Source organism: Saimiri boliviensis, chromosome 6, assembly GCF_048565385.1.
Source record: "Saimiri boliviensis isolate mSaiBol1 chromosome 6, mSaiBol1.pri, whole genome shotgun sequence".
Taxonomy (NCBI): domain Eukaryota; kingdom Metazoa; phylum Chordata; class Mammalia; order Primates; family Cebidae; genus Saimiri; species Saimiri boliviensis.
Genome location: NC_133454.1, coordinates 13,205,565 through 13,228,977, shown reverse-complemented (window position 1 = coordinate 13,228,977; position 23,413 = coordinate 13,205,565). Strand labels below are relative to the sequence as shown.

Below are 23,413 nucleotides of genomic sequence, written 5' to 3'. Positions count from 1 at the left end.
GGCAGCAAATCACACTGCCATGTGTGTACCTACACAACAATCTTGTATGTTCTTCACATGTACCCCAAAACCTAAAATGCAATTAAAAAAATAATAATAAAAACATTTTAGCCAATTAAAAAAAAAGAATTTTATCTAAAAGATTAAATACCTATTAAATAGCATAAGTTAAAGTGGGCTTTTTTCCTAGTTTGTTCAAAATGGTACAGGTATAAGCAGTTTTCCCAGGTAAAGTCATTCTCCAAATATCACTAACACTATGTTTAACTCTCAAAAATTACCTCTTTTGGACAAAACTTACACATTCATTTTAGAAATTGTACATATATGACATCCTTCTTTTAATCCTGATTTAACGAGAATTCTTCTAATATTTTGTTATTAGTATCATATTTGCTATAGGTTTCTGATAGTTTTTTTTCCTACCTTCAGAAACTTTTCTTCTGTTTTTAGTTGCTAATTTATTTTCTTTAAATCAGAATTTAGTGTTGGTTTTTATCAGATGATTTTATGTTATATATTACATTTTCTTTTTGATACATTAATGGAGTTAAACATATTAATAGATTTTTCTAATTTTGAATAAAACAATCTAAGGGCAAAATACACTCCTTCATAAAGTATTTAATGGTTGATTAAGTTTTACAGCTTAATATATGAATACTTAAGAATTTAAAAAATTCTTAATGAGGTATATTTGATATTAGATAAAATGGAATTTGATTTAATATTTGATTTAATAAGATTAGACTGTAATTTCCTTTTATTTCCAACTTTGTCTGATTTGTGTACCAAAGTTATAAAAGCCTTATGAATAAACTATAAACATTTTCCTATATGTCATGATGAAATTTACCTGTAAAACATTTAGGCTTACACTTTTTAGAGTATGATATTTTAAAATTCTCTCTTACAATAATCTTTCATTATGATCTAATTTTTTTTAACTTCCTTTTATTTAAGTTTGGTAATTATATTTTTCTTAGAATAATCATTTTGCCTATATTTTCAAATGTATTAGCATAAAGTTCTACTTAGAAGTTTGATATGTCTATATTTCCACATATATATATATATCTTTTTTATTACTAATTTTGCTAGTGTCTTATTTTACTCGATTAGATTTGATGAGTGTTAATATGTGGGTCTTTATAAATAGATGACTTTAGTTTTAATGATTATTTTTTAATTTTTTAAATGTGTGCCTGTATTACTTTGATTTAATCAACATTAATTATTTGTATTTTATCCACTTTTTGTTATTTTTCAACATCTTTAGTTGAATGTTTAATTTGGTCTCAGTCTTCTTAAAAACACATACATTTATAATAAAACATTTTTTGAGTGCTCTTTGGTTGTTCTACAGATTTAGCGTATAGGACTGTCACCAGTGTTCATTTATAAATAGGATATGATCTTAGTGAAGTTTTTATCTTCATTCTAGAAGCTATCTTAAAAGAGAGATGTAAGTGAACATATTACTTTTGGATAACATTTTTTTAAAAATTAATATTTCTTATCTTTTAGTCAGTGAATGTAGCCTGCGTAATTTTTGTTTCCTGTAATTTGTTAACATTTTTTCCTGGTTTAATCCAAAGTTAATGTTTATGAATGTTTAAATGATGATAAAGAGAATGTCCTCTGTTAATAGGAATAAACCTCTACATAAATTTGTTTGATTATTCTTGATATTTGTGTTACTTGATTGCGTATTTTTTTTCTTTCGGCTTCTTGATGTATTTGCAATTTATCTCTATATTAGAGACAGTCATTGTGATTGCGATTTTTTTTTCCTCTTGTATTTCCATTAATCTTTGTTTTACAAATTTTAAAGCCCTACTGCTAACTACATATAGGTTCATGACTGTTCTATCTTCTGTGTAGATTTTTATCAATTTTAAATATTTCTTTTAACCCTTTTAATGACTTTTGTTTCTAATTATTTCTTATTGGACATTAATATTCTTACACCTGTTTTTGTTCATCATTTGTTCCTTGAAATGCTTTGTATATATCAGAACTGGTTAACCGATGGCACTGGTTCTGCAAATACCGTACTGAAGAACGTGGTTGCATTGTTGTTCTGAGTGCTTCTTAACTTTCTTTAATTCATTTGGGCATTTAAGTCTGTTTTTTGGCCTCGTGGTCCTCACCCGCATTTTTCTTATGGTCCTGATGTGTGATTTGTCAATCAGAAACGGTTGTATCTTAATCTTATTTTTAGGAATTGACTTTTGTGTTTGTCTTTCTTTTTCTTCCTATTTTTGGTTTTGTTTTGTTTGTTTTTTGAGACAGTTTCACAATCTCAGCTCAGGTAAGTTTTGTATTTTTTGTAGAGGCAGGATTTCACCACATTGCCTAGGCTGATCTTGAACTTCTGGACTCAAGCAATCTGCCTGCCCTGGCCTCCCAAAGTGGTGGAAATACAGGCATGAGTCACCTGGCCAACTTTGGTGTTTTTTTTGTTTTTGTTTTTGTTTTTTTTTAAATAGCCATACAAAGACTAAGAAAACATTTCCACGGGCTTCTTTTATACTGGCTGGATAGAGTTAGGATATTCTCCTAATTTTATTGTCTCAGGTTATGAGTGGGTACATGTCTTCCCAGAACAAAATCTTTTTTTTTTCCCTTATACATTTAGATTGTTTCATGCCTCTTTGACAAGTAAGATGATTACTAGGGCTAATGATGGGATTTGAACTCTTCAGAAAATATGTGATAGAGAGTACCACACACTTTGGGAAGTAAAGAGCTGAAGTCATTATCTATAATATTCAGGAGTGGAAATGCCTTTGTATGGTTGTGTTATAGATGTATTCATGTAGTTTTGCTCATATATTTAAATTAGATAGAGTCTCTGATCTGGATAATATGCTGATAAATTTCTGCTGTTTTTTGGAATACATTTCACTGGTTAGGCAACATCTCTTAATGCTGTATCTCACATGTTGCTTCATCTGAGGCTCTTGGAGTTAAGGAAACTACCCAACATTTTGAACCAAAAGGAAAGAAATAAAATATAAAAGAAATACCTCAGCTTGACCCATGAAAGTAAAATAAATGTGTTGATAGAGGTCTGAGAAGTCAAACAATGGAAAGAGAAATAATAAAATTGAGCAAGACTTCCCATGGTTCAGTAAAATAGCTCCTGAAGATAATGTTCTAACTGTATCAGTTTGTGTTTACTTCTCTAAAGGGCTAAGGAGATTATCATGGATATGGCAATGAATTTTGAAAACTGAAAAAAAAGTATGTATAAATTATAACGTTTATATCATAGCATTTCCAAAATACCTTTCATATAACTGTACTCTGAGGAGACAGCTTCATTAGCAAAGTCAGTAGATAATAGAATACTAAAAATTGGTAAGTTCTGAAGTGCAGATAGCCATTTAACTTGGAATTACTGCATTTTCCAAACTTTTAAGACTCTAAGAACTTTTATGAATAATCTATTACTATTCAGCAGTTCAGAAAAGCCAACTTAACTATATTACAACATGTTCACGGACATAGAATTTGTATATTTTGTAGTATATCTATCTCATAGAAATATGATAGTATGAAAAGCTTTATTTTTTACATCAATGAATAAAAGTACAAGCTAAACATAAATAAGCCAAAGTGTCTGATACGTACATTTCATAGCTAGCCTGTTTATAGATTATACCTCAGAGAGACTTTTGTCCTGGCAAAAATAAATGTCTTTGTACTGGAGTAACAGTGATTTTAAATATTTATTCTAGTGGAGGTTAAATATTCCTGGAAACCTTTTGGTTTAAGATTCTAAGAATGGCTGGAGAAGATGGGTTTAAAAGTTATCTTCATAGAACTTATCTATTAATGTAATAACCTAAAAGTAATAAATAGAGTGAGATGAATTTCACTTATGAAAATCACTCATCAACTGTTTCTGAATTTCAAAATACTGTGAGAGAAAATGTAAACACCAAGCTTCTGCTTATGGAGATAATTTCATTAATATAATTCTGCCTACCTATTTACTTACCTAACTATCTACCTAGCTATCATACAAAGTAAATATTTGAAAATTGTTTATGTTCTAAAACTGATCATTCATGTACAGCATAACCAAAAACTTGGCCAATAGTCAGCAGGAATTATAACAGCGGAAAAGCGTTCTCTCTATGGTGTTCAGTATCAGCTTACTAAGTTGTCCTTGATGGACAATTCCAAGATAGCATATGAGTTCAAACCCCAGTAGGTTTCTTCCATGATACATGCTTTAAGTTGGACAGGAACTTGTTAAGTTCTACAACTAACATTGATAGAACAAATTTAAACTTCCTGCTGTATACTAAATACTACATTGCCACTAATAATGGCTACTACTGAGCATTTATCAGGAATGTTGAAATGATAGAAACTTCACAGATTATTGTAACTCATATCTACATTTAAAGCAAGAGGAACAAGTTGTAGAGATATCAAAGTGATTTATCCAAAGTCAGTTGGTGAAAGAGTGAGAGATTCTGACTTTTAATTCAATGCTATTTCTATTGTATCCACTGCTTTTAAATGGCCTTCCATAATTCGATGGAGTCTGATAAGGCTCCTTTGATTTTTAGAAGTAATTTCCTGTACATGGTTTGTATATGTCACTTCAACCTCAATTTTATGTGAATATATTACCACTCACATCATGTTAGAATAAAAGAGTCTGAAGGGAAGAGTCTGACGAAACAGATAAAATGGCTTTCTTTAAGATCAAACACATTTTGTGTAATAATATATGTATGTATATGTCATTATGAGTTTAAATAATACAATGTCAGAAGCGTAGAGCAGATACATTTTTAAATATACCTTGTTTTTCTCTTCCATACAGCAAGCATCTACCTTATATTCTCCTCTGAGTTTTTCAATAATTAGTGTTAAGGGAATGTATATTTACTTGAGAATCAGTCAAAGTAAAAAGTAATTTGACAAATTTTTTTCTGGAAAAATTACGTAGTATGCACATACATATACACACAAACACATATACACACAGACATACAAACAGATGAACTCAAAAGTCAAATGTCTATATAAATATGTGTGTTTATAAAAACACACATGTATACTCACGCAAATACTCTTTTATCTGTGTGATGTTACCTCTATCAACACAGCTAATTATGAAACTATTTCTATAATTAGTCTAGACACATAAACAATGCATTTTTTCCAACATTTCTTCTTAAAAGGTCCTTCCTTATGTAACAGTTGTTTGTAGATGTCTTTGGGGACAGCATCTCTGGTTAGTTTGTGGTTGGTATCTAGTTTCATTTAAATCTATAGTCTACTGCTTACTTTGTTAAACCCATAATTCAAACGTATAGATCATCCAGTATTCAAGATTAATTAGTATCATGGCTCTTTTCATCTTAGAAAACACTATTAAGACAACATTCTAAACATTTGAGGTGAATAATCTTAAAATCATATTATAGTTTTTTTAATGTTTTTTGAAAAGTAACTGGCTTCACAAACACCAACTGCAACATGATTTAGACAACTGAGAAACAGGCAAGTATATTTTGAAGTGCTAAAATAAAACATATTTATACAAGTACAAAGCAAAACAATGCTGATAAAAATGTTAAACTTTATGAAAAAAACATTTGCAATTCACATCAAAATAATTTAACATTCGCCATTATTTTAATAGTACAAGCTGCCACAACAGAGAAAGAACAGATACACGCACACAATTTTAAAACCAAATCAGTTATAAGTGCAGAAAAAAGTAAGTACAAGCACTTTTAGCCCACACAAATCTTTTAGGATTGGCACCATCTTTCTAAAACATCTATAATCTATATAGATTTCTAATTACAACACCATCAGCAGCTGCCATTGATTTCTAGAAATACACACAATATACATAGTATATTTGTTCACATTGGGAAGATCAGTGAAATTCAACCAACTATTTTATACATGCCTCATTCTTCAATAGACAGTAGAGAATCTCCCAGGCCTCAGACCCTCTTCAAAGTGAATTCTGGTTTATCTCTATGCTTTCACTGATCTGTATTTTTTTCACAGTATAAAATTGTAAATGGTAACTATAGAGATTCTGACAGCTTGAGGGTTATTAATAAGCTGTTGCTAAATGTGAACTCAGATAATACCTTTGAAGTCTCCAAAACATGTACATTTTACTAGGAGACTAGCATAGGAAATGCTTTTGTTTTTTGTTATTCTTAAAAAGAGTGTTTAATTCCTGGCTTGGAAGTCACAGAACTGCAGCAGAGCGATTATACAATTCATTTACAGTCAGAAATAGCTCCTAGTCTTCCTGATCACTTGCTGGTAACAGCAGTAGTTTGGGAATGACAGTTACTTTCGAGGATTAGCACATTTGGGGACTTGCTTTTTTTCTTTGCTTCAGTCAAATCTCTTACAATTTGTCTTTCCATACTCCCTTTCTTTTCTCCATACCTAGCCCAGAGAAACAGTTCTTCCCATCCAGATATGTTCTTCTTAGGCTGCCCCAACTCCACTCCTTTCCCAAAATAGAAGGATGAGTGGACTGCTTAGCTTGGTTAAACCACGTCTTCTTTATTCCATCCTGGGACATATCTCTCCTTTAGGGTCACTTTGCTGAGCCTTAGCATATCCCCTTCCTTTTAGTCATGCTGGTCCCGACTGAATTATCACTGGGCACCAGGAACAGATTGTTTTGAAGGAAATTCAATGAGAATGTACCCAAATGAATTGTGAAGTTCATATTCTATAGCCCTAGAATGAATATTCAGTTCTCTTTGTACTGTAGAGTTATTACTTGGAACCTGGTATTAGAATTGGCAAAGAGACAGAGTTAGCATCATTCCAAAATAAAAGATCTCAAGAATGCATTACTAATAATCTTATGTCCAATATACAGTGTATTCAATGAAGTGGCAAAAGTTATAGAAATACAGATAAAAATATATCTTGTTCTCTTCTAATTGGATAAATCATTTTTATTACTACAGTTGATTGTGATAGTATGTGGAATTATCAGATGCCAATTTACTTGCATTAAATTTAATTTCTAATGAACTTTCTAAGGTAGTGTACTTTTTAAGAGATATGTTACTAAAAGAATAGAAAATGAATTCAACCATGGATAAAGTTTAAACATGTTGTTCTATTGATCTAGAGTGAAACGTATTGTACTTGAGAATAGAATGAAAATCAACATAAGGATTTTAAAATGCAGAGAGAGCATATTGAGAAAGGTTTTTAATACCTAAGATGTCAAAATAGGAATCCCCAGGTGAATGCCATCCTTTTGATGAGGATCCAGAGGGTATTAATTATTCAAAAGATTTACATTTATTTTTCAGGTAGAGGCAGACATTTGCTCTTAATGAAACCATGAAACTCAGCTAGATTTCACTTAAATTTTAAAAGCCTCATTATAAAATTGGGGTCAGGGTCCTCTTGATGATGTTATTTTCAAATCTAGCATGGGAGGTTTGATTTTTTAAATTAATATTTTAGTACATTAATGTTAGCTTTAATACTTTGTATTGGTAGCTTTGACTTAGGGTTTCAAGTAAGAACAAATAGCAGAAAAGAAAACTCAACAAGCAGAATATTTATTAGAATTTTTTAAAGTGAAGTATGATATATCAATGAATCAATTTCTCAATGACTTCTATTTCTCAATATATTATCTTTATTTCTTTTTTTCTTTCTTTTTTTTTTTTTTTTTTTTTTTTTTTTGAGAGGGACGGAGTCTTGCTCTGTCACCAGGCTGGAGTGCAGTGGCGCAATCTCGGCTCGCTGCGACCTCCACCTCCTGTTTTCAAGTGATTCTTCTGCCTCAGCCTCCCAAGTAGCTGGGACCACAGCCGTGTGCAACCATGCCTGGCTAATTTGTTTGTATTTTTAGTAGAGACGCGGTTTCACCATGTTGGCCAGGATGGTCTCAATCTCTTGACCTCGTGATCTGCCTGCCTCAACCTCCCAAAGTGCTGGGATTACAGGCCTGAGCCACCGCGCCAGGCCTTCACAGTCTACTTTCCTTTAAGTAGATGTGAAATTTAAAAAAAAAAATACTTACCAAAATAAGGATGTTGAGTTAAAAGAGAAAGTTTTATTTATTTTTCTCTCTGCCAAAAATATACTTCTGCCTCAAAGCAAATCTTTTTCATAAGGCTATCTTAAGTATAAGGCTGGGTCAAATGAACTTTAAATTTATAGGACACCTCCTCCATTTATTACTATCCGTATTTAAAAATTAAAACATTTGGTACCTGAGGATAGCTGCAATGGGAGGAAGGAAAAGATGACAGTGGATTCAGGTCTTGAACTATGAATTCTACCTATTTGAGACTATCAAAGCACACATGTTTCTATTATAATGCTAAATCTCTTTTCTGCAGTTTTAAAAAGTGACAGTATGAAGTGCACAAAATAATATTAATCATTATTTTAAAAAAGAAAATAAGAATTGCTTTGCCTCTTTTTGGAATGGCTAAGAATGTGTGGTTAATACTCATTAAGGTTCCTCTTTTTTAGTATTTTGTATTGCTTTGAAAAAAATCTACATTTGTCATAGTTCATAGCTGCCTTGTTTAAGCAGCCGAGAATAGTTAAAATCACTGCTCACTGGCGTAGCTAAATCTCCACTAAGCTGACTTGACACAGTTTAAAATTTTCAGTGTGTTAAGATTGTGTTAATCCTTTCAACAACAGTCTCTCAAATTGTGACAATGTCTTCATGGGGGTCTATGGACCACTCTTCCAGTGGTGGGACTCAAAAAGAACAAAGGAGCTCTTTGTGCATCAGGTTCTCAAAATAAAGGAATGAAGAAGCCCCAATGCATATTTTAATATTTTAGCTGGCAATGCAATTGGAACGGCATTCCTAAGGAGTGGCCATTTTTCTTGAAAGAGATAGCCGGGCTGGAGCTCAAGAATGATCAATATAAAGAGAATTTCCAGCTACAATGCACCCCAGTGAGGGAATTACAAAACAGTATTCCAGAAAATATTTTTTTGCTACTCCATTATTGATTGGCAACATGGTGAAATAGTCAAGAAATCTTCCACTGGTTTTCTTGGTTAATGGAGGTGAATCTGAAATCAGTAGGTGGAATTCCCGATGCAGGCTTTTGGAAGAGTATTTCACAACCAAATTGGAGAGGAGAGTCTCTGGTTGAAGCCCTACGTAGTACAGTAACGCAGCACTCACTATCCAGTACTGTGTTATGCATGGGACACATTCACAACGCTTCAGTAAATACTGGACCCAAGTTACTGCTTTTCAAGGTCTTTATAGGAAAGAAAAAAGCAAAAAGAAAAAAGAAAGAGAAAAGTTGATGTGTTGGTCCCAGATTTTGAGTTAGAAAATGTACATTCATGTCTGGTGAATCAAAGACTCTTCTGGGAAAAGAATTAAAGTAAACAAATAAAACTTTTTACAGTTGCTTATTAACTATGCTCTTCATCCTCCGTTACGCTGTTTCACACGCACTGCTTCCCTGGAGCAAAGTACTTGGAACTGTTGCAACAGACGCCTTGTCAGCCCTCAAAGATACCAGCAGTGTTTCTTAAAAGCCCACGTTTTCTAAGGCCACTAGAAGAAAATCTGCCAAAAGATTTGTCGTCGGTTGTCGTGAGATAGCACTATTGATCTCGTGTTTCCATCAAGGGGTGCACGTGGCATCTTCCCCCTGGGCCGTAGCCAGGCGACTATGCTTGCCACTGTGTGTGAGAACACTGGGGGCTCCGCTCCACTCCGCTCAGCGCGCGCAAGCCAGCGCGCTTTCCAGGGTCCTTCACAACGACGAGGAGCTCTGAGTGTAATCCCTTATGATAAGAGTGTCATATTTGGGAGACGACGGGATACAGAGGGCCGACTCGGATACTGGCGAGTTAGGGGTTGTGCTCCCCGAGTCCACCGAGTCTCTGAAGGGGGACGGTGGGGTGAGGGCCACCAACTCTTCCAGGTCTGGCTTGCCAGCCCCAGCCTCGGGCCCGGCCGCGGGGCTCTCCTGGGCCGCATCCGCAGCCGCCTGCGCCCCCACCGCAGACTGCGCGCCGCCCGTGACCTCGATGGCCGGCAGAGGCTGGATCTCGGCAAAGGTCGTCATGGTCGTGGGCAGCTGGATCTCTTTGGGGATCAGGTAGGACGAGCAGAGCGGGGCGCCCGCGCCGGGGCTGGGGGCCGCGGTGGACAGCATCATGGAGTTGAGCTCGCTGATGTTGGCCGTGAAGCGGGTGACCACGCTGCTGATCTGCTCCATGAGCGAGCCCTGCGAGGAGCTGCTGCGCGCCGCGGGCTCCGAGTGCAGCGACGGCACGTCGTCCTCGGTGCGGCTGGCCGAGCCCGCGCGGTGGCTCAGCGTGCTGATGGGCGACGGCGAGCGCGGCCGCGCGGGCGCCGGGAACTGCTCCTCCGCCTCGGCCGCGTGGTACAGCGCCTTGGGGCTGGCGTCGGGGGGCTCGGGCCCGCAGGGGCCGGCGCCCGCGCAGCCCGCTCCACCCGCGGCTCCCACGCCCCCCGCGCTCCCGCCCGCGCCCGCGCTCAGGCCGCGGCTCTCCGTGCTCTTGGGGAAGGGCTTGATGACCGCCGTTTGGTTGGGGTTCTCTTTCTTGTTGATGTGGATGGACAGGCGCTGCCACAGGTGCTGTCCCCGGGTACTCTTCTCGTTCTGGGCCCACGTGACGGATTTTCCATTGGAGCTGCGGAGAGAAGGGAAAGGAGAGGTGACTCAGAGAGGTGCCCAGGGAGTTTGGACGCCACTTCCCCAATGGTGGGTGCTCATGGGCCAAGAATGAGGACTTTTCTCATTCTTTTAGGAAACACCGCATCCAAAGGACATGATGGAAAGAGACCTTGGAAGTGGCTTTCATTTGCTTGTTTTGCGTTAAACGTTATCATTGTCATGAAAATGTGTCAAAGCGGTTGCTGGTCGGGATGAACGAGTATTTATCAGGATTCTGCTGGAGTTCTGAGCCCACCTGTGAGTGCAGCAGCACACATAGACGCAAGGGCTTGCCGTCTCCCGGCTGTGTGCAAAGTGCCTGGTACAGGGCAGAGGGTTCCTAGAGTTAGTGACCTCTGAAGAGAAACATTACCACTAGGACCCAAACTCACCAGCAATCATCAGACAGGAGGGAAAGGGTAAGTCAGGGAATATAAGGAGGTAGACAGTGGTTCCAGTTCAGCCTTTATTCTGGAGGTGGTTATATGTAACTCGGGTTTTCTGTCTGAACTCCTGATTTTGAACACAGTTTTACTTAGGCTGCCTTACCTGCTGGAAAATAAAACTTTAATGAACATACGTTTCTATTTAGAACTTCCTTCACAGAAATTCACCTCACAAATTTATTTTGACGCCTATTCTTGAATAACAATTTGATGAGTGAGAATGCTGTATAATGCCTCCAGCATTTAAAAGAGTGAGTCAAATTAGCATCCTGCTGAATATTGCCAGACTGAAACGTTTTTTTTAAAGGCCTTTCTCCCTCTTTCTCCTTTGTGCTTCTACCCTGCGGTCTGAAAGCCACTTTCAAGATGTGATTGGTGCCTCAGCCTTAGCACCTGAAGGTACTCTCCTTACCACTGAAAACTGACACTGTAGCTTCTAAAGCTACAGACCTTCTTTCAGGAACTTCACATAAGGTCAGAGGACGTGGCCTGACACTTGAGAATTATTTATTTATTTATTTATTTATTTATTTATTTATTTATTTATTTTAGACGGAGTTTTGTTCTTGTTGCCGCACCTGGAGTGCAGAGGCACCATCTTGGCTCACTGAAATCTCTGCCTCCCGGATTCAAGTGATTCTCCTGCTTCAGCCTCCCGAGTAGCTGGGATTATAGGCACGTGCCACCATACCTAGCTAATTTTGTATTTTTAGTAGAGTTGGGGTTTCACTATGTTTGCCAGGCTAGTCTCAAATCTCTGACCTTAAGTGATCCACCTGCCTCAGACTCCCAAAGTGCTGGGATTACAGGTGTGAGCCACGGCCTCTGGAGGGGCATGTTATATGAAGAGATCTGGTGTAGTTCCCCATCACAAAGTAATCCAAGATCTCTGTTACTAGGCATCTGTTATTTTCAGTTGAGACAGCTCTGTTCTAGGGGCTGTGACCAACAGATAGCCTTTAGCAGCTTGACCACAAAAGAAGTTGAAGACTGTGGTTTTATCATCACAGCCTATGATTATTAAATTACATTCTGTGTAAGACTCATTTAGGGCATTTGTCAAGGATATAAAATGTGACCCCAGGAGACTCTGATCGTCTAGATTGGGTTCCAAGGATCTATGCTTTTGACGCACACGCTGTCCTTCTGCTCCCAAAGTAATTTTGAAGCACTTTGTTTTTCATATCCTTTCACAAACTGAGAAACTAGCAGAAACCTCTCCGTTTTTTCTAGACCGCCATCACTCCCTTTGGCCCCTTTTGCTGGAGGGCTGGCTTGCTTCTGAGGGACAGGGGCCTGTACCTCATTTGGAATCCACCTACCAGACTGCCCCTGCAGGATCCACTCTGCATGAAAAACCAACTCCCTTACTAACAGACCGCCATTTCTGCAGCCCCTGTAATGACATGCTTCTTGCCTCTTTTCACACTGCTTCTCAATTCTTAATCTGTTCCTTTCTACTTCATGGTCTTTCTTTTTCTTTCTCTGCTCCTTCCTGTGAAATTTCTTTCCATTTAATCTACCCAGTTTATTGGATTCTCATGTCCTTTAGAATCCTGGAGTATGAGCTGCTTCCACCCCACCTTGCCCTTCCTAGGAAGGATGAATGAATCATTTTGAGGTTTGGAGGTTGCCCTGCATCTGTAGTAGCAGAGTGGGTAGGGCCAAACAGTTGCTTTTGCTTTCTAGTGGTTTCAGGATTTATTTTTTCCATTTTTCCTTTAGCCTGACTTGGAGTATTATATTTCTTTTTCCCTGGTGACCACTAACTTCTGGAACATGGCAGAGAAGAAACGGGCCGGTTTATTTATGGGATTTGATTGTGAGGATGGTTGCCAACTACACCCTGTCTCTCTTACCAGAAGGTTAACAAACAGGTGTTTTGAACGGTACAGTTATTCTCCCAGGTCACTAACCCCCCTTTTAATACAAAGCATGGGCTTGAAATCAGGAGTCTAACTGCATTTATTCTGCCAACTTATACCCTAGGGACAATCTTGGTCCTAGCAGAGAAAGGTTTTGTAAACATTTGCTTTTAAAAAGTTTTTTTTTTTTTTTTTTTTTTTTTTTTTTTTTTTTTTTTTTTTTCTCTCTGGAACGCTTTTAGTTGAACATGATGGAACATAACTTTGGATGTTAGCAGTAATAGTCTTTGGAATCACTGTAGCCATGCCACAAAACATGATGCAACATGATGCAACATGAGCATGTTGCAAATGCTTTAGGTGAATGTTTGATGAGGAAACCATCCTAATTCATCAATTCTGTGCAAAGTGTTGACATCTCTTTCCTGGCTGTGCCTTTGCTTATAGTGCCCATGGCCATAAGGGAGAGAGAACACCAGACCATTTGAGTAACAGTGAACGTGGACACAAAAAACACTAGACAAGCGGAGAGATGGAGTCTAAATCTGAGTACTTCATTTCATTCTTTAGAATGTGAAAGGTTTTTACCCCTGTAGTAAATGGGAACTCTTAAGAAAGAAAAAACCAAAAACCTACTCACAACATTATTCTGTTTATTAGTAGAACATTCCATGAAGACGGAGATCTTATCTATATTGTTCAGTGACACTCAGCATAATCTTAATAAGCATTTGATGGATGAATAGGATTCCTTATTAGTGAACAGGGCCCTGTGGGGTGTCATGGAAAGTACAATAGAAAAGGGATCTGAAAACCCTGTTCTTACTCTGGATCTGCCATTTTAGATGCTTGGAAAAGAGTGATCTTTTTAAGCCTTGAAAAGAAACAGACAGTGTCTCATTTGGTTAAGGTTGTCTTGAGATTAAATGAGACAATGTAGGTGAAAAGAGCTGGTAAAGAGGTGTCTAAGGATGTTCAATTTTTGTATTTTATGTGAATACAACATTTCAGAAAATAAAGTGTACTCAGTGCCATTTTGAACCCTCATTTAAGGAACAGAGAATGCAGTGCAAAGTAAAATATTTGGCAAGCCGTAAAACATTTCAGGGTCTTTTTCCTTTACCTGACCAACTGTAATAAACACTGGAGTTCTATGATCTGCGGCCAATTTTCTCACCCAAACCTGGCTCCTTGGGTAATCACATCTACCCCATTAAATTCTCGGTTAACCTTCTTCCTCAAATGCTTTTTTGTTGTGTTACATTCCTTTTTGCTTAAGCCTATCCTCTGTTTTTATTATTTTATTTTACCTTAATTGTCTTGTCTTAAAGAAAGCTTTCCTGACCCTGCTAGGCTCGCTTCCTATAGCCCCTGCATTAAGGTGTATAATAACTCTTTGCTATATATCTGTCTTACCTGTTTGACGGGACATTATGAAGGCACCGTCAGAGGGTCTGCTGTTTCCTCTATGCCCAGTAGTACCCAGGCATTGTTTAGAACACGGTAGATGCTCAGTAATATTCTTGGGCCAATAATAGAGTAGATAAAATGCATTTCATTTTTAAAATCCATACTGAATTATTTTCTATTAGAATTAAGTTTTAAAAAGAATTCAGAAAAAATGAATTCAGTATTAATAACTCTATTTTGTCTTATGAATCTATTTTTATTTGTCATATACCTCCCTTTAATCAATAATACTCAATGTCTACAGATTTTAAAACTTTCATTAACTAAATATGAAAATACAAAGCTTGATATCTACCACGAAAATCATAAAATACTTTTTATAAGTCATATCTGTCTTAGTGAAATTGCTCAGTGATGAAATCTTATCAAGGCAGTAGCAATAGTGGCAAGGAGAAAGGACCCGGATTCTCAGTCCAGGATCTGACTCAGAATGATATTGGGAAAATCACTTGCCACCTTTGAGCTTCTTCCCTTATTGGGGGCAAAAAAAGAAAGAAATCTCCCTGCCCACCTTGCATGACCTCTGGGAAAAACCAAAAGGATAATAATACATATGAGGGTAATTTATATAGAGAGCATAGCCCTTCTGCAAATGCAAGGGGTTATTCATTACCATTAAATCTTCCACTCAGTTGAGCTAAGATGTTGTATCTATTATTTAGGCTGAGTCTTTTTTCAGCATCCATATTATATGTTTGTCCTTGGGGGCTGAGGTAAGAAAAATGAAAGGGAATTTTCGTTACCCATCTACGGCACGTCACCTTCCCTCACTGAATATTTTGTACATTAGAAAAGGAGAAGGAAATAAGAATGGAGGAGAAAGGGACGAGATGAAAGGATTTGCCACATCTGAGGAGGGAGCCAGAAGTAACTTCCTGCTCTCTTCCAGGTACCATTTCACCCTTTTGCAAAATATAGTATGATGTCATCTAATGTTTTCTCTGTTATAATTATTTGCTTTTTATTTCTGAAAAACAAAAAGCAGTACATCAATAATGTTATTTGAGGATTAAGTTTTTTTGTTTGTTTCATCAGTTTTTGTTTACATTTTGGGTCTGCCAAAATGACACTTTCTATCTTTATTCTCGGAGTTGTTTTTTTTTTTTTTTTTTTCTCTTTCCCTTCCATGTCAGACACTTAGCAAATTTATTCATTTCAAGCAGACTCTGAAAGTCATGTCAGTCACCTCTCCCCGTTTCATTATTCCTCCACTCAAACCTGCAGATATTAGAGTATTCTGCATGACACACCATCATGAGGAAGCAAACATTAATAAAGAAAAAAAGTATTTGACCATCCAAAAATCTATGGAATTTATACATTTTTGTGCTTATATTAGTTATTGAATGATTGGTGTAGTTTTTTTTCCCCTCAGTTTTTAAAGGTTTTATTGGCATATAATCAATTAAAATTTTTATTTTTATCTCATCGAATTAAAAAAACAACTAAATTCTTCCTCTCTCATTTGTTACATGTTTTATTCATGTTTTCATAACTTTCAGAGTTTCAAGGTATCAGAGTAATGAAGTATTTCCTCTAAAGATTATTGAATGCTTTTTAAAAAATCATATTTTTTTACTGAACCTCTCTTGTTTGTGAACTTTGGGTTGAGGCATAGCTGGGAGGAAGTCTCATGTGATTGTGAGATTTCTAATATAAAAAAAGATACACACACACACACGCGTGCGCGCGCACACACACACACACACAGTCTCGCTTTTTTGCCTGGGTTGGAGTAGAGTGGCACGATGATGGCTCACTGCAACCTTGAACTCTTGGGCTCAAATAATTCTTCTGCCTTAGCCTCCCAAGTGGCTGGGACTACATGTGTATACCAACATGTCTGGATAATTTTCTTATTTTTTGTAGAGATGGGAGTCTCACTTTGTTGCCCAGCCTAGTCTCAAACTTCTGGACTTAAGTAGTCCTCCCACCTTGGCCTCTCAAATTGCTAATAGTACAGGCGTGCACTACTGTGCCTGGCCCACAGAAAGATTTTTTTTTTTTATTTGAAACATCATTGGCAAACGATCCTAGCAAATGATACCTGCAGAATGACATCAGAATATTAGGTCAATAAAAGAATCTCATAAATTAATATGAGTGGAAAATTTGCAATTGCAGTTTCATTTTTCTGTTAATTAAAAAAAATCCTCAGGAATATATTTTACTTTCTATAATTGACTTTGAGTTAGAAAGTATGGTAGTCTTTTAAGAAGATACAGAGAAATTTGATACTGTTTAGACATTTCAATATAGTTGGAAGAATTTCTTTCTGAGATTTGCCTAAAATGTGACATCTTGATCTTGGAAATTATACTGAGAAGCATACTATAATATATGAAAATGCATAATCATTTACATACATTGCTCCAGTTACAGCCTAAATGAATAAAAATGGCTATCTTGCTAAGAAAAACAATTTAAGGAGCCATGATGAAAGCATTAGGGATGTATGCATACAGGAAAACACTTGAGGAAATGGAAATGAATTCCGGACTGAATAGTCTAATATAGACACAATTATCAAAGTAATACTATTGTATATTTGCAGAGTGCTTTATAAAGCACTTTTAAGAACACTGTGTTGTCAGAGGTATACAGTAGGATCAAAGTCTTTATTTTCCTTTCAAAGATGAAAAAAACGGAGGCCCAATAGTATTAGATGATTTGCCCAAAGTTACACATCTAGCAAAATGGAAAGTGGGACTAAATTAACGAGATACCATGATTTCCATTTCCAGTTTCTTTGACTTCATATTTTATTTTTGAAATTAGCTCTACTTATTCTATGGAAGAAAATATTTGGATAGTATTTGAAGAGGATATGGGTTTCAAGTAGGAAATTACTTATTTGGTTTATATTGTCTCTTACTCACCCTAGGTCTCTGTACTTCTTAATCACATACTTCACAGCCTCAGGAAAGCATCCTACATCTCTCATTGGTCACTAACTTAAACAGCACAAATTGATTAAAGACCAACATTTGTCAAAGATAATAACTGGATGCCTTAATGATGGAGGCAATTGATGCCTACAGCCATACAAATTAATATTATATGGCAGTTCTTAGCCTTTCTTTCCCATGCTGTGATGATATAGTACACTTAATTTCTACCCCAATAGTTCTAATTCTCACATTTTTTTCTCTGACTTATTTGGAATACCAGTAAATAGGAATGTTGTAATTGCAGGGATAAACTTAACTCTCCATTATTTTGAAAATCTTGATATTTCAACTAATGTTGGTATCAAATGACTTTGCTTCATCAATGGTTTTTGATACAGTGGCGGAGAGTTACTGATACATGAGATGTCCCTCAAAGAGGGTCAAATTTAATTCAAGAGAGAAGATACATACAGAAGAAGGCTAACAATAGAGTTACTCAGAGTATTTTGATAGAGGTTGTTTTTCCTTTCCCTACAAGGTTGGAATGAGGAAGCAGATAGGCAGGTGAAGGGTTTGCTAAGGGCAAGGAGAGTGAGGGGTGGCAGCAGAGCATGGCAACAAGTAATCAGTTTATTGGGCTTCTGTAGGGTCAGATAATGAAAGACTCAGAACTTCACAAGAGGGAATAACCTTCCCAGGGGTAGTGGTCAGGGAAAGCTAGCTGCCTGCAGATGTTACATCCAGGCATTAAATAATTGTAGCAATGACAAAAGTCCAGAAATCCACAAGGAATGTCTAAGTATTTCAGTTTGTGACTGTGTGGGGATGGAGTAGGAGTTAAGGCATCAGAAGATAGAGTTTTGACATTTTGTCTGCTATGGAAGTTCTTCCTGACCATACCTGACCTATAGGGTCTTTATGTTGACTGTCTTCTTTATTTTGCTCTCTGAATAACTCAATAGTAATTAACCTTGGGCTTTTTACTAGTGCTTGGAACACATAGGTGGTCTAATACACTATTAGACAAGCTAGGTAGGCTAATTATTAGATATATATGTAATGTGCATGCTCGATCAATAAATGAAGAAAGAAATACTCATGGATTCTCTTCTGTGTTATTCTTCAATGATATTTTATGCTGTTACTTATTTTATGTGTTTGATCTTTTCCGAGTGAAATAAGAACAGTTTGAATGCAAGCGCCATGAGAATCTTCTCTAAACCCTCACCCTACCTTCATCCATTGACTTTATTCCTAGTCTGGCTCCAGACTTGGTCCTGCTTTAGTAAAATATTAAGGCCTAATTGCTATGAGTTAAGTAATTAGCCCTTCAGGCATTGAGAAATTATGAAGACTGGCATACGCAAAATGGCAGTGTCCAGGGTATATTGAAGATAATTGTTTTAACAATACGGGAATACAGTGTTAAGATATTCACAAGTATGACAGAAATGAGGATGGAAAGGAATGTACTGATATGACAACTACGGTGGAAAAAAAAAAAGACTTTGGATTTTTCTTATCAGTATTAGAAGAATTCAGAGAAAAAGTTGCTCACTGAGGAAAGAAGTTTCAAGGAAAGATTTGCAAATAAAGTGGATATTAACGAGGCCTTAAAGCTTGGGGATGTTAAAATAGCATGGATAAGTAAATCTCAGTTAATGCATGTATTGCATATATGGAAAGGAAACTAATTCTACATGCCTAATCCCATGAAACTCCTCCAACAGTCCAAAGCGATGTGGATTTTCACTTCTCTCTTAAGTAGATGTGGTTGCAGGTTTCTATGATAATTCCCCCAGAAAGTATTTCTTACCAGGCATTTAATCCTTAGTAAATTCCTGGTGGGAGGAGGACCACTCACTCAATCCTCTTTTAAATAGTGTTTGGTTTAACAGCAACAGGAGGAGGTCTTTTCAGAAGCTACATGCTCATTCTGGGGTGGGTTATTAAAGTGCTTAATGGTACTAGCACGGTTGTTACTTCCCAAGTCCTCATAAAAAGCAAGCACCTTAACAAAGGAGAATATGATACAGGAGCATGTGCCAAGCATCGGAACTGTGTTGAGCCATCACAGAGATTTCCTTCTCAAATTAAACTATTTATTTTGATCGGCAATTCTGTTACCTGCACTCAGCCTCAAACTAAACGAACTGGTATTGATAAAGTGATACAAGCTTACAGCTAAATAGGAGGATGAGCTCTGGTGCTCTGCAGCCCTGTAGTTGATGGTAATTTGTTGTATGTTTTCAAGAAGCTAGAAGAAAGGATTCTGAATGTTCAGAACACAAAGAAATAAATGTTTGTGGTCATCGCCATGTTAATGACCCTGTTTTTGTTGTTACACTTTGTATATGATGCGTGAGGAAACATTCTGTATCCCTGTATCCTATAAATGTGTATAATTATTAAGTGTCAACTAAAAATAAAACAATAAAAACTACATTAAACTGTTCCTCATCCTGACATTTAAGCCCTAGGTCTTAAGCCGAGATGCCTTAACAAAGATTAGAAATGGCACTTCTTCAAAGTCACACACTGGCTAGTGCCAGAACCAGATATTGAAGTTTCTTTGATTTTAGATTTTTCATGGAATTGCTCTACTATGTATGTTATTTCATTTCCCTGAGCCTCATTTCTCTGTGTGTAGCATGGAAAGAAAAATGTATCCCTTCTTGATATGTTCTTGGGAGAGCTTAATGCATAACATACATGCAGGGACAGGTACAGTGTCTGATACATGGTAATCATAGCAATGGTACCATTTCTTCTTTTTTATAGCATGTTAGAAATTGACTTTGGAGATAAATAAGTGAAGATTATTGTAGAAATTCTAATCTATTCTAAAAAGCCAGCTGGCTTCTACTGTCTGTACTGGAATGGCAGAATCTTTCTCTTATTTATGGACTTTTAAATTTTATATAACTATATGCCTTATACTTTCTGAATACTCAATTTAGATCTGTTATTATGTATTCTATTACTTTTAATTCTGTTTATGCTGGTATAAACTATAGTGTATGATAAGAATGGGGACTTAATCTAAGGCATAAACTTTCCTTTGTTAGAGGGGTTTTATATTACATTGCAGTTATCTGTTTTTCTGATTGTTTCTCAATAGACTGCAGATTTTCAAGGACATTAGTCATATCTTGGTCATCCATTTTTCTCTAGAGTCTTTTGAGTGCTTGGTTCTTAATAGGTGGTTAATAAGTGAGCTTTACCTGAAGAAAGAAATAATTGAATGAATGAAAGGCAATCCTGTAATGTCTTCTGACATTATATTTGGGGTGATCCAAGGTCCTACTCATTTAACAAGGACTATTATGACATTACTCTTACCAAATTCTCTAAGGCTTTATTAAACAATTATACCTACTAGAATTAGATGCTGCATATTGCAGGTGAAAATCAATTACTCAACTGATTGAAAGTCAATAGTTCACATAGCTTATATCACAAAAGAATAACAATAATAATTCTCTTTTTTGTTCAAAAATAACCCATACCACCCTCCTTCCTTTGGCACTGGAGGGGGAATAGGGGGTCTCTCTATTTCATTTGACTTAGGGAGCTGTTTCTCTAAGAGATACTAGGAGGCTCAGAATGTCTTTGCTTCTCTTACAGGAGCTACAACATGAGCACCTCAGGAAACAAATTCCAAGTACTCCAATGCCATGCCCCTCCTGAGATAGAAGATAATAACATTCAGTGTTGAGGTTTCAGTCATTCCTGAGGCTGGACCATCTTGCTAGGAACTCACACAGTAACAGGGTTTAGAGAATTTCCAGTTCTTAGAGCCACCTCCCTGTTTAGGACTCTTTCACTTCTCCTGCAATCAGGAGGATTCTGCTCTGAATCACACTTAGACTGTCCACTGTGAAAATATGAAAAGATGACAAGTTATACTATATTCAGACATAAGGTTAAAAAAAGCCTCTTCACATAAAGGGAAAACAGAAACGCATTTCAGGAAGCTAGTGTGCTATGCGCAAGTATTACATTCTCATTCCTTTCCCAGCGTGAGGGTTGAGGGAGGAAGGCAAAAGTAAGGGAGCATCTGTCTAAGGCCCTGCTAATGTTACAGTTCGGCAAATGTGCTCTGCTCTGCTTCAACTGCAAACATTATGAAATGCTTTCTTTCCCCACCAGGCAACTTGGCTCTGGGATAATCATCCTAGGCATGAATTCATAGAGTACTATCCATTCTACATTTTTATTACAGAAAACAGGCAAATGAAATGAGAGTGACACTCTTGGTTTTCTGTGGTTGTTTGAGCTCCCCTTAGCCCCTCCCTGGAACTAGTTGTTCAGTAACGGCTACAGAAGAGTCCCAGATGTTTGCAAAGTAAATGTGTTGCTTGGCTTTGACTCCTGGAAGCAATGAGGGGTGGAGTGGGGATGAATTTCCCAAAAAAGCCTTATTTATTGACCCTAAAAATACCTATAAAAGCCTCGCCTACATAGAGTTAAGCTTTCTCTAGCCCTTCCATTCAATTCCTGAGTAAGCAAATTTGGATTAACTACTCCAAACCCTTATTAGAAACTGTTTCCATCACAGTGATCTGCTCTCTGACATCTTTTCTCTGAATGTTCACTTTAAACTTATTCCTCCTGGATAAATATTATGTGTATGCATGCATGTGTGTCTGTATTTATATGAACAAATGTGAAGTTGGAAAAAAAGATATCAAGGCCTTGTGAATTTTGGCCTCTGTTTTCATATGTCTCTAGGCCTTTTCTACTCCCTCAGGGAAAGCTTAAGTATTACATGTCTTCTGTCATCTCTCTCTCTGTGTCTCGTGTGTGTGTGTGTGTGTGTGTGTGTGTGTGTGCGCGCGCGCGCAAGAGATAGAGACAGGGTGTGTGCTTTTATATAGTGCTAAATCCTTATCTGTTCCACGAGGATATATCAATGTAATAATATAGTATAACTTGTCATCTTTTCATTAACTTGGCTATATCCAAACAGGTGAGAAAGCAAAAATTAAATGACATCTTGCTATTGTAGAGAAACTCACACCTTTCTTTCTGGAGATATGTCAAATGGCTATCTTTGTAGATCTGGACCCGACCCAAGGAAGCCTGGTGTGTTTATCTGGGATCTCGTCCTCTCTGTGTAGCACCCTCTCTGACCCTTTACCCCCTTCTCAATCAAGACAGCCTTGAGCAAATCTGATTTCTGGGATGCTCAGATCTGAAGTTCTAAGCATTCACTAAGCACTGCTAAGAACATCGTATAGCATAATTGAAACCAAATGCTTGCCACAAAGAGCCCCATGTCATCTCCTAGATGAACAAATTACTCTAAAATACCAATTAATGCACTGGCTTCATTGAGATGACCTAGGAAACTTGCTACGTGACAGATTCTTAGATTGTATTGCCCACTATTTTGCCTTAGTCTGTTTGATAGTCAGCTAAGTTTGCCAGGTTTGGGAACTCCAGTTTTATTCCTCAAATTAGAAATCACTCTGGAAACATCCCTTCAGCACTCATTTGGTAAAGTCACTTTCACCTTGTCCAGTTTACTCTGGTGCCGTTTGCCTAATTTCCAAGGACAGGAATTATGCTACTTTGTCATATCTGAGTGGAAGGAAAATAGAAGCCCCAGTAGCAGTCTTTTGAGTCACTCACACAAAATGATCCTCTGAGGCTCATTTTGCAGACACACTGGGATCCAAAGAGAGCTATACAGAGGGATTGTTGGCATAAGGCCATCAGATACACCCATGTGCACACATAAATGTCTACACATGTACACACACTATTATTGCTCTGTCTCTGAGAGCCATGGACAAAGTTAGCCAAGCTTTTGGCCAGGGCTGTTATGAATGATTGCTCAGACTGAATGCTGAATAGTTCTGGACAGCATCTCATAGACTGCAACGTGAATGGTCCTCCAGCAGTTGGGCAATATGGTGGGCCTTGGAAAAATTTAGTCTTTATTTTCAAAACAGGAAGGAGCCCACCACTGAGGAAGCAAACATGATGTTTGGGGCGAAATTTCCACGGGATTATCTTCTTGT

General features: G+C 37.1%; 1 protein-coding gene across 5 annotated transcripts in view; it reads right to left on the bottom strand.

The window, feature by feature from the left end:
* Positions 1-7,669: 7,669 nt before the first annotated feature.
* Positions 7,670-23,413, bottom strand: part of GRM5 (glutamate metabotropic receptor 5) — a 535,146-nt gene continuing 519,402 nt past the window's right edge. For all 5 annotated transcript variants that reach the window (XM_074400361.1, XM_039462302.2, XM_074400358.1 and 2 more), the window contains one exon: positions 7,670-10,689. In XM_074400361.1, the coding sequence (XP_074256462.1) occupies positions 9,783-10,689 (907 nt within the window). In that variant the 3' untranslated portion in view covers positions 7,670-9,782. The remainder of the gene's footprint in view (positions 10,690-23,413) is intronic.